Source organism: Aotus nancymaae, unplaced genomic scaffold (assembly GCF_030222135.1).
Source record: "Aotus nancymaae isolate 86718 unplaced genomic scaffold, 86718_ANA_hifiasm-v0.15.2.pri h1tg000010l, whole genome shotgun sequence".
Classification (NCBI taxonomy): Eukaryota; Metazoa; Chordata; class Mammalia; order Primates; family Aotidae; genus Aotus; species Aotus nancymaae.
Window position 1 is genome coordinate 31,849,475 of NW_026988421.1, and position 12,606 is coordinate 31,862,080.

The following is a 12,606-nucleotide window of genomic DNA, read 5'->3' on the forward strand; positions in this document are numbered from 1 at the left end:
GTCATGCCAGCAGCCTAGTCAGTTCTGATGACAGAACCTGGATACCTCGGTTGCTGGTGCAGAATGGGCATGCTGTTAAGGTTCTTTTTGATGGGAGCCTCTCTGATCATCACTGCTTCTAGTCGGCCATCTTGGCCACCCCTACATCAAATATTTCTATTTCAGAGACTTTAGACATTATTTTGGAGGAATAAATTCCATGTAAACATTTGTTTTCACATTTCTTTCTTTGAAATAACACTTGTGTCTAAGATTGTCTAGGTTTTTAAATTTTTTTAATATCTAAGAAAGAGGTACAAAATTTCATCTCTTCCTCTTTATTTTTGGGCCATCCTACTTCTAAGATTACTATCAGGACTTCCCTGCTTAGATTGGCATAGGTGGAAAGGATAGTATTTTGAATCTTAATCTATTTTCTTTCTCTTTGTATTTTTCCGTCTTCCTTTATCCACTCAAGAGCTGTTTGTCTGCCTGTTGATAGGGTAGGACGTGACAAGAGGAAAAGGCAAATACTGCTCAAGTCGTTCTGGCTTTTGAATTCCAGAAGGGGAACTTTAAAGGCATAGGACCAGAAATAAGTGAGGAGAGTGGAGCTACTCTCCCAAATTCAAAAGAGATTGTCCTGGGCTGGGGAAAGGAGATGAGGTAAAGAGAAAGAGAAATCCATGGGCTTCAAATGCAGAGGATGTCTGTGCCATGCTTCCCAATGACTGCTGCTAGGAGGGGTGGCATGACTCCATCAAAAATTGGCTATTTGGGGTTTTAGGATATGTGCTTCTCTAGCCATCTCCTAAAGAAGCTAGTAATCTATATAATGGAATTGACAATATCCACCTTACCAAGCAAAGGAATTTTTTTTTTATTGCATTTTAGGTTTTGGGGTACATGTGAAAAACATGCAAGTTTGTTGCATAGGTGCATACGTGGCAGTGTGATTTGCTGCCTTCCTCCCCTTCACCTATATCTGGCATTTCTCCCCATGCTATCCCTCCCCAACTCCCCACCCCACCGCTGTCCCCCCCTCTCCCCAACAGACCCTAGTGTATAGTGCTCCCCTCCCTGTGTCCATGTGTTCTCATTGTTCAACACCCGCCTATGAGTGAGAAGATGTGGTGTTTGATTTTGTGTTCTTGTGTCAGTTTGCTGAGAATGATGGTTTCCAGGTTCATCCATGTCCCTACAAAGGACGCAAACTCATCGTTTTTGATGGCTGCATAATATTCCATGGTGTATATGTGCCACATTTTTCCTGTCCAGTCTATCATCGATGGGCATTTGGGTTGGTTCCAGGTCTTTGCTATTGTAAACTGTGCTGCAATGAACATTCGTTATAAGAAATAACATGTGAATGGTTGGCACTCAGTAGGTACTCAGTAAATGTTACATTCCCTCCAACCCACATTGACGTTTTGGCCCTGCTCATCAAACCAGTTCTATTTCTTGGTCACTCCCATGTGCCATTTTCTACTTTGTTGCCTGAGGATTGCTGAATGGTACTGGAGAAAGAAAGGCAAAACCATGCGGACAAAGGCCAAGCCAAGGCTTCTGTGTTCTTTTCCTCATCCTCCATCTTCATCCTCCTTCTCCTCCTCCACCTCTTCCTTCTCTCTTTTTCTTCCCCGCTTCTCAGTCCCATTGTTTCCTTCCCTTCTTTTTTTCCTCTCCTTTTATAAACTTCATTTTAATGCTAACTAACAGTCCTGGCATCCAGCCCTTATGTTTCTCTCATGTACTCCTCCAGAGAGACTCAATTCTCTTCTGCTGTCACAGCAAAGCAGAGCCTCTGTTTAGGCAACACAGCAACCCACACAGCATGAGCAACATGCATCTGCCTTGCAAGATTATGCTGGGGTAAAGCAGAGATAGGGCCTTGTAGACAAAACACCATCTTTCTCCCTGGTGGAAGAATTCTTCAGTTAAGAAGTACTATTAAAGATTGCTTCTCCCTCTGCAGAGAAGTTCCCTGCCAGGGTCTCAAGACTAAAAGGAATATCTTAAAGAACTGAGATACTCCTTTTGGTTTCCTGTGCCTGGGCAATGACACCCTCAACTAGTAGTAATAACCATGATAACATATGGCCTCAGAAGATGTGGACAGGGAGAAGGAGGTAGGTAGGTAATTGAATTATTCACAGACATGCAATTTATGAACGCTTTGTCACCTTTGGGCCCCCAGATGCATCCTCTTGGCCTATTGATTTTCCTGGAATCTCCAGAAATACAGACGGTGGGGAACTGCTAGCAAGGCTTTGATATGTGCTTAACTACATGGAACAAAGTCTGATTTCCCTTTTGAGCTGAGCATGATTGTCAGATAACACTCAGTCCTCTACTTAGCTGCTCCAAAAGTAGACGATAGATTTCTCTTTGTGGGGCTCAACTTTCTATGCTGAGACAGGTGTGGCAGCCCCTCATTGGGGCATATTTGATGGTGCTTTTTACTTGTACAAATAAATTGGATTTTCCCATGCTTGCTCCAGGAAAGCCTGAAGTTTTTCAAAGGCATCTTTTGTGCTGTCATCCTTGGGAAATATTATTTTGTTTCCTAGAAGAGATTGGAGTCCTTAGAGAAAAGAAAATGGGATAGATAAGTTTTGGCTATGGGGAAATTGATGTGGGAGCCATCAGGCATGGGCTTGGAAAGACAGATGTAGATAGAATGCCTTACTGGGATCATGATTTCCAAATGGTGAGGGATGTATAGGGAGTTGTAAGTATGGTTACCTTCATCTTTATAGTTTGACCTCCAATAGCTGTGTCTAGGCCATGATTGTGGCTATGGAGGCTCCTCTCAGAAAGTATACCTGCTTAGGGATTGGTCTAATCTATGCCTCAGTTTATTTCCTTTTGATTTCGGGGATGTGGTTTAATCTAAGTTGTAATATCTTTTTTCTTTCTATTCCTTACAGATTCATGAAGGTGGCAGGAAGCACAGTAGATGCAGTTACCTGGCAACAGTAGGTATTCACCATTTTTGCTCTTATTTATCATCAGCTGCTGTGAAATGAAAGATAATTAGTTGTCACCAAGTTCATAGCTGACATTTAATAAGCTATCCTTCATCTTCCAGGAAAAAATTTAAAAGTAACTCTAAAGTTGCTTTTATGGCACATGCTGTCTCATAGTACTATAATTTTGTTGGGCTGTTTTCAGAAAAATTAAAAAAGAAACTGATGAATTTTGGAGATTTCAGCTATTATGTAACCTTTTAAATTAATCTGTCATCAGTTAACAGGTAATGGGGATCTGAGCATGCCACTGTTTTCCCATAGGCTTTTTCTTTGGGAGTAAATTCCTTGTATAAAACAGGAAATAGTTTTAATTACTTAATATGTCATATGAAAATAGAAACACCTTGTTATATTAATGTCAGTGGTCTTAATTAGTGCCAAGTGAATCTCTAATATGAAGCAGTTACAAAAACAAAAGAATGTCAAGATGAAGCAGCTTCAAGAGAGGAAATAAACTCCAACATTGCAGGAAGAATCTTACAATGGGCCCTCATAGGCCTTGGCAATGGCTCTCTTTCTCCGTTACTGTAACCCTTCCCACCTAGCGTATGTACTCCTTTTGTCTATCCTCTGTTTGAAGTGGGTCACAATGTCCACTGTGGATTCATGACAGATGTGAAAGAAAACGGAGTGGATGAAATCTTTTATATCCCTGAAGTGTTTTTGTTTGCTGGCAATCAATAACTTCAACCATAATGGGAAATATTTTAGTCCACATTTATACACTTAATTTCTCTAAAAAAAAAGTTCCAAATGTTTTCAGAAATTCCTATTCTTCTTCAGTTTGTTTTTGTGAGTTATGGATTGAGTAAGTCTGAGAATCTTGTCATTCCCTTGCTTGAAAGCCCACCATGTCTCTCCTTTGCACTTGGAAACAAAGCCAAACTCTCCATGCTGGCCTTTTGTGTTTGGGCTCTGTTACTTTCTGATTTCATCTGGTGCCACCCTGCCCTTATTCTGTCCCAGCTCACTGGTAGTCTTTTTGTTCTTTCAGGTCCACGTGCCTGTCCGCCTCTGGATCTTTGTCTACACTCCTCCTCCTGCTCGAAATGCTGTTCTCCCTACTCTTGTGTGGCTAACTCCTTTTTATCTTTTAAGTCTCACCTTACATGTCTTCTCCTAGAGAGGCTTTCCCTTCCCTGGTGATCCTATCCAAAAGAGATCCTCCATCTCATTCTTTTTCTTAGCTCTTTTTTTTCATAGCACTTATAATAACTTATAATTACTTTTTTCCTTATGACTTGTTTTTGTAATTTGTTTGTTTTTCTCTTCTACCAGATTGTCACTTATTCAATTCACCCAGTACTTATTTAGACAATAGTTTATTAGACAATAAAAATAGCAATGACAACAATAACAATGAGAATAAAAATAACAATGTACCAGGAACTGTTCTTAAACTTCATATGCCTTATTGTAGCTGATCCTCACAACCACCAAATGAGCTAGGGTCTATTTTTATCTCTGTTTTACTGTAACTTAGAGGGAATTGTGGAACATCCAAAGATTACACAGAAAGTGGAAAATGTTGGACTTAAAGTTGCGTCTGTCTCACTCCAAGGGCTATTGTCTTAACTATTACTGCTTTGATAACAAGATAATGTCCCTTTACTGAAATTCTGTTCAGTGTCCTCACCAAAAAGGCTATCTGGATAATGTAGCATAAAGGCTGAACCTTTAGGAATTTATAGGATTTGTGGAGAAAGATAAGGATATCAGCATAAAAAAAATTATTGGCTAAGAATGTATGGCTTTAATTATTATGGCTGACAGGGAGGGATAAGAGAAAGCTTTTCTTTTCTATTCAAGTACTCTTCCTGACACAAAAGGAATGAAGTGAGCACGGTATTATTCTTATGATGCAAAAATACATTTTTAGTAAGTACATTTTGTTTATTGGCTACTTAAAAAATATTGGCCATGTCTCCAGATAAATATCACTGTTTGCAACTACTCCAAAAATACCCTCAAAACTAAGAAGGAGAATGTATTTCTTTTGGCTTCAGGATCAGTATTCGAGGACAAGTAGCACGTGGAATCTACAATTTATCCTTTCCAGCCACAGTTTTCAGTCAAGACTTGGAAAAATCATGGAAGAAACCCAGGCAATTCTGGCCAGGAGGACCTCATGAAAATTAAAGCCAAATGCCACATTTCTTCAATCCTGAGAAATAATAAGGTGAAGATGTCCTAATAATGTAAAGAAATCAAGAAACATTGCTAGAAAAAAAAGGAGAGGAGACTAACATAGAATTTGTCATTTGTCACTACATATAGATGGCCAGAAGAATCAATTCAATATTGGAATGTTGAGCTTGGATCTTGAACAGCCCAATTTCTGAGTCAGAAGTCATGAATAAACAAATCTCTGTAGTTTGACTATTTTAATTTGGAAGCATATTCTTGGATTTGCTATATTTTAAGGACCAAGATATATGACTTAATAATTGATCCTGCCCAACAACCCATTGAGAAAACTCAGAAAAAGTTATTAAGATAAAAGTATAATTACAAGTATAGTGTAGTAGCTTGTATCATAATAATCATTATATAGATAGCATTGATAAAATATAAAGTATTTAAAAAAAAAAAAAAAACCACTGGAGTATGACCAAAAAAGGCAGAAACTAAAGGAAGGTATTCAACCTTTAAAAGAAGTGAACAGTACTAGATGAGATTTACTTTTATTTGACTTTTTCACTGTAGTTACTTAACAATTCATTCATTAGGAGGTAACTAGAACTCAAACAGAAATGTACGCTCACTCATATTGGCTAGAAGTGTCCAGAGGCTGGAAATTGAGGGTGGAAATCTCACAAAGAAGGAAATTCAGGGTAAAAATACCGAATATGCATATAAACTTCCCTCAAACCTTTGTCTGATCCCTGAAATGTATATATTCATGGGATGTTCCAAGGAACCTAGTGGAAAGAAACAGCTGGAAGCCTGAAAAAGTTGAACAGAGATTTCAGCTAGCACTTGTCACATGAGAGACAGAGGTTGGAATTTGAATGTCACAAATTTAAAGGGACTTGATAAACACCTTGTTTTTACAGTGACATCTACAAGAGTTATGCCTTAAGTGTAGTCTATTCAGGACTAAGATTTGCTCTAAGACTCAAGTATAACCAAAACAGACTTGCCCAAAGAAAGCAAAAAATGATGCCTTCAGAAGAACAAGAAAATCAGTCATTCATTCAACTTCCTGCTAGATTCAAAATCAGCATTCTTCTCTCCCTATAGTATATCATTGACACTTTGCTATATTCTATAAAAAATTCCTACACATGCAAAGAAACAGGAAAATATGACCATGATGAAGAAGATAAGCAGTAAATAGAAACCCAGAGATGACCCAGATATTAGAATTAGCTGACAAGGATTTTAAATAAGCTATTATAATTACATTTTCCCTGTAACTTTATATTCATAGAGTTGCAGGGAAAATATCCATATTGAGAAATATTAGCCTGGAGAAATATCAGCAATGAAATGGAAACTATAAAAAAGAACCAAATGGAATTCTTGAAGTGAAAAGACAAATATCTAAAATGGAAACTCATTGGATGGGATTGACAAGAGATTGGAAACCACAGAAGAAAGAGTAAACTTGCATACTGAACAACAGAAATTATACAATTTAAAGAACAGAGAGGAAAAAATAGAGTGAAAAAATGAACAAAGTTTCAGTGACTTCATTGCCAATATCAAGTAGTCTAACATATCCACAATTAGAGTTCAGACAAATAGAAAAAATAAAATGTGGCAGCATTTTCGTTTTTTATTGTGCATGTTATTTATTTGTTTATTTGTTGTTTTATTATACTTTAAATTATGGGGTACATGTGCAGGTCATGCAGGATTGTTACATAGGTATACACATGCCATGGTGGTTTGCTGCATCCATCCCCCCGTCACCTATATTAGATATTTCTCCTAATGTTAGCCCTCCCTAATCCCCCCACTCCCTGCTATCCGTCCGCTAGCACCCCATACCCCACAACAGGCCCCACAACAGGCCCCAGTGTGTGATGTTCCCCTCCCTACATCCATGAGTTCTCATTGTTCAACACCCACTTCTGAGTCACAACATGTGGTGTTTGGTTTTCTGTTCTTGTGTCAGTTTGCTGAGAATGATGGTTTCCAGCTTCATCCATGTCCCTGTAAAGGACATGAACTCATTTTTTATGGCTGCATAGTATTCCATGGTGTATATGTGCTACATTTTCTTTATCCAGTCTATCATTGATGGGTATTTGGGTTGGTTCCAGGTCTTTGCTGTTGTAAACAGTGCTGCAATGAATATACGTGTGCATGTGTCTTTATAATAGGATGATTTATAATCCTTTGGGTATATACCCAGTAATGGGATTGCTGGGTCAGATGGTATTTTTATTCCTAGATCCTTGAGGAATCGCCACACTGCCTTCCACAATGGTTGTACTAATTTACACTCCCACCAACAGTGTAAAAGTCTTCCTATTTCTCCACATCTTCTCCAGCATCTGTTGTCTCCTGATTTTTTAATGATCACCATTCTAACTGGCATGAGATGGTATCTCAATGTGGTTTTGATTTGCATTTCTCTAATGACCAGTGATGATGAGCATTTTTTCATCTGTATATTGGCCTCATAGATGTCTTCTTTTGAAAAGTGTCTGTTCATGTCCTTTGCCCACTTTTGAATGGGTTTGTTTGTATTTTTCTTGTAAATCTGTTTGAGTTCTTTGTAGATTCTGGATATTAGCCCTTTGTCAGATGGGTAGATTAAAAAATTTTTTTCCCATTCTGTTGGTTGCCAGTTCACTCGAATGATTGTTTATTTTGCTATGCAGAAGCTCTGGAGTTTAATTAGATCCCATTTGTCTATTTTGGCTTTTGTTGCCATTGCTTTTGGTGTTTTAGTCATGAAGTTCTTGTTTATGCCTATGTCCTGAATGGTTTTGCCTAGGTTTTTTTCTAGGGTTTTTATGGTGTTAGGTCTTATGTTTAGATCTTTAATCCATCTGGAGTTAATTTTAGTGTAAGGTTTCAGAAAGCGGTCCAGTTTCTGCTTTCTGCACATGGCTAGCCAGTTTTCCCAACACCATTTATTATTTCTTTCCTCATTGCTTGTTTTTCTCAGGTTTGTCAAAGATCTGATGGTTGTAGATGTGTGGGATTACCTCCGAGGCCTCTGTTCTGTTCAATTGGTCTATGTCTCTGTTTTGGTACCAGTACCATGCTGTTTTGGTTACTGTAGCTTTGTAGTATAGTTTGAAGTCAGGCAGCATGATGCCTCCAGCTTTGTTCTTTTTGCTTAGGATTGTCTTGGCTATGCAGGCTCTCTTTTGGTTCCATATGAGGTTTAAGGTGGTTGTTTTCAGTTCTGTGAAGAAGGTCAATGGTAGCTTGGTGGGAATAGCATTGAATCTATAAATTACTTTGGGCAGTATAGCCACTTTCATGATATTGATTCTTCCCATCCATCATCATGGAATGTTTTTCCATCTGTTTGTGTCCTCTCTTATTTCCTTGAGCAGTGGTTTGTAGTTCTCCTTGAAGAGGTCTTTCATGTCCCTTGTTAGTTGTATTCCTACGTATTTTATTCTCCTTGTAGCAATTGTGAATGGGATTTTGCTCATGATTTGGCTCTCTGTTTGTCTGTTATTGATGTAAAGGAATGCTTGTGATTTGTGCACATTGATTTTGTATCTGAGACTTTGCTGAATTTGCTTATCAGTTTCAGGAGATTTGGGGCTGAGACAATGGGGTCTTGTAAATATACAATCATGTCGTCTGCAAATAGAGACAATTTGCCTTCCTCTTTTCCTAATTGAATACCCTTTATTTCTTTTTCTTGCCTGATTGCTCTGGCTAGAACTTCCAGTACTATATTGAATAGGAGTGGTGAGAGAGGGCATCCTTTTCTAGTGCCAGATTTCAAAGGGAATGCTTCCAGTTTTTGCCCATTCAGTATGATATTGGCTGTTGGTTTGTCATAAATAGCTTTTATTATATTGAGATACATTCCATCGACACCCAGATTGTTGAGAGTTTTAACATAAAGCACTGTTGAATTTTGTCGAAGGCCTTCTCTGCATCTATTGAGATAATCATGTGGTTTTGTCTTTGGTTCTGTTTATGTGATGGATTATGTTTATAGATTTGCATATGTTGAACCAGCCTTGCAGCCCCAGGATGAAGACTACTTGATTGTGATGGATAAACTTATTGATGTTCTGTTGGGTTTGGTTTGCCAGTATTTTATTGAAGATTTTCACATCAATGTTCATCATGGATATTGGCCTGAAATTTTCTTTTTTAGTTGTGTCTCTGCCAGGTTTTGGTATCAGGATGATTTTGGTCTCATAAAATAAGTTAGGGAGGATTCCCTCTTTTTCTATTGTTTGAAATAGTTTCAGAAGGAATGGTACCAGCTCCTCTTTGTACATCTGGTAGAATTCAGCTGTGAACCTGTCTGGTCCTGGACCTTTTTTTGTTGGTAGGCTATTAATTGCTGCCTCAACTTCAGACTTTGTTATTTGTCTATTCAGTGATTCAACTTCTTCCAGATTTAGTCCTGGGAGGCTGTAAGTGCCCAAGAATTTATCCATTTCTTCTAGATTTACTGGTTTATGTGCATAGAGTTGTTTGTAGTAATCTGTGATGGTAGTTTGTATTTCTGTGGAATTATTGGTGATATCCCTTTTATTGCATCTATTCAATTCTTCTCTTTTCTTTTTTATTAGTCTTGCTAGCAGTCTATTTTGTTGATCTTTTCAAAAAACCAGCTCTAGAATTCATTGACTTTTTGAAGGTATTTTTTGTGTGTGTCTCTATTTCCTTAAGTTCTGCTCTGATCTTAGTTATTTCTTGTCTCTTCCTAGCTTTTGAATTTGTTTGATCTCACTCCTCTACTTCTTGAATTGTGACAATAGGGTGTCGATTTTAGATCTTTCCTCACTTCTCATGTGGGCATTTAGTGCTATAAATTTCCCTTTAAACACTGCTTTAAATGTGTCCCAGATATTCTGGTACATTGTGTCTTCATTCTCATTGGTTCTGAAGAACATCTTTATTTCTGCCTTCATTTCATTATTTATTCAGTAGTCATTCAGGAGCAGGTTGTTCAGTTTCCATGTAGTTGTGCAGTTTTGAATGAGTTTGTTAATCCTGATTTCTAATTTGATTTCACCGTGATCTGGGAGACTAGTTGTTATGATTTCTGTTCTTTTTTTTTTTTTTGTCATTTCTAGTTTTTGGTTGCTATGAAGGGTGCTTCTATGGGTGTCTGAGCACATGTATTTTGGTATATATTTATGTGTACTCAATTGCTTTGAGCATATACTTAGAAGTAGAATTTCCAGTCATAGGGGAAGCACAGGTTCAACTTTAGTAGATAGAGACAAACTATTTTTTTTTTTTAGAAGAAAAAAAAAGGAAGAAAGAAAGGGAGAAAGAAAAAAACAGAATGAAGAAGAGGAAGAAAAAGGAAGAGAAAGAGAGAGAGAGAATGGAAGTATTGCTTTATTGCCCAGGCTAGAATGCAGTTTAAAAATGGGAATTGAAAACCTGTTTTATGCCAATAATTGTGCTTAACAATGGAGACAGGAAGGAATAAGGGAAGAAAATAACAAACAAGCAGCCAACCAATATTTCATTTAAACCTATGAAATGCTATGCAATTATTGAGGAGTGATTTACTTCCAATTATGTAGTCACTTTTGGAATAGGTGTGATATGATACTGATAAGAATGTGTGTTTTTTGTATTTGAAGTGGAGAGTTCTATAAATGTTTATGAAGTTTACTTGTTCCGGGTCTGAGTTCAAGTCCTGGATGTCCTTGTTAATTTTCTCTCTCGTTGATCAGTCTAATATTGACAATGTGATGTTACAGTCTCCCATTATTATTGTGTGGGAGGCTAAGTCTCTTTATAAGTCATTAAGAACTTGTCTTATGTATCTGGGTGCTCCTGTATTGGGTGCGTGTATATTTAGGATCGTTAGCTCTTCTTGTTGCATTGATCCTTTTACCATTATGTAATGTCCTTCTTTGCCTCTTTTGATCTTTGTTGCTTTAAAGTCTATTTTATCAGAGGTGAGAATTGCAACTCCTTCTTTTTATTTATTTGTTTATTTTTGCTCTCTGTTTGGTTGGTAAATCTTCCTCTGTCCCTTAGTTTTGAGTCTTTATGTATCATTGCATATTAAATGGGTCTGGATACAGCATACCAATGAGTTTTGGCTTTTTATCCAGTTAATAATATATATGAGTTTAATACTGCCATTTGCTGCTAGCTGGCTGTTTTGCCCATTAGTTGATGTAAGTTCTTCTTTATGTTAATGCTGTTTACTTTTTGATATATTTTTGGAAAGGCTGATACTGGTTGTTCTTTTATATGTGTAGTGCTTCTTTCAGAAGCTCTTGTAAAGCAGGCCTGGTAATGGTGAAATCTCTAAGTACTTGCTTGTTTGCAAAAGATTTTATTTTTCCTTCGCTTGTGAAGCTTAGTTTGGCTGGATATGAAATTCTGGGTTGAAAGTTCTTTTCTTTAAGGATGTTGAATATCGGCCCCTTCTCTTTTCTGGCTTGTAGGGTTTCTGCTGAGAGATCTGCTGTAAGTCTGATAGGTTTCCCTTTGTGGGTAACCTGACCTTTCTCTCTGGCTGCTCTTAGTATATTCTCCTTCATTTCAACCCTAATGAATCTGACGATTATGTGCCTTGGGGTTGGTCTTCTTGAGGAATATCTTTGTGGTGTTCTCTGTATTGCCTGGAGTTGAATATTGTCCTGCCTTACTAGGTTGGGAAAGTTTTCCTGAATAATTTCCTGAAGAGTATTTTCCAACTTGGATTCATTCTCTTCGTCACATTCAGGTACACCTATCAAACATAGATTAGGTGTTTTCACATAGTCCCATATTTCTTGGAGACTTTGCTCATTCCTTTTTATACTTTTTTCTCTAATCTTGACTTCTTGTTTCATTTCATTAAGTTGGTCTTCGACCTCTGATATCCTTTCTTCTGCTTGATCAATTCGACTGTTAAAACTTGTGCATACTTCGTGAAGTTCTCGTGTTGTGTTTTTCAGCTCCATTAATTCACTTATATTCCTCTCTAAATTGTTTATTCTCATTAGGATTTCGTCGAACCTTTTTTCAAAGTTCTTAGTTTCTTTGCATTGGGTTAAAACAAGTTCTTTTAATTCACAGAAGTTTCTTATCATCCACCTTCTTAAGCCTACTTCTGTTCTCCATCAGGCCTTGTTCCGTTGCTGATGAGGAACTGTGATCCCTTGTAGAGGGAGAGGCATTCTCATTTTGGGTATTCTCAGCCTTTTTACGCTGGTTTCTTCCCATCATTGTAAATTTATCCACCTGTCATCTTTGTGATTGCCGACTTTCAAATTAGGTCTCTGAGTAGACGTCCAACTCATTGATTCCCAGTGCCGAAATCTGAGCAATCCACTGCACTTGCCAAAACAGCAGTGTTAAGATTGATGATGCTTTTCTGCCTGGGAATCTCTGGTCTAGCTCCCTTCTTGAGTCTGCCCTTCAATCAGCTGAATAGGCGACTCTGTCTTCCCAGAGCTCCAAACAACATCAGCCAAAA

The 12,606-nt window shown here is 37.8% G+C and overlaps 1 protein-coding gene across 2 annotated transcripts in view; it reads left to right on the plus strand.

The window, feature by feature from the left end:
• HPSE2 (heparanase 2 (inactive)) overlaps positions 1-12,606 on the plus strand; it is a 766,947-nt gene that overhangs the window by 511,071 nt on the left and 243,270 nt on the right. For both annotated transcript variants that reach the window (XM_012439611.2, XM_012439610.3), the window contains one exon: positions 2,910-2,957. In XM_012439611.2, the coding sequence (XP_012295034.1) occupies positions 2,910-2,957 (48 nt within the window). The remainder of the gene's footprint in view (positions 1-2,909; positions 2,958-12,606) is intronic.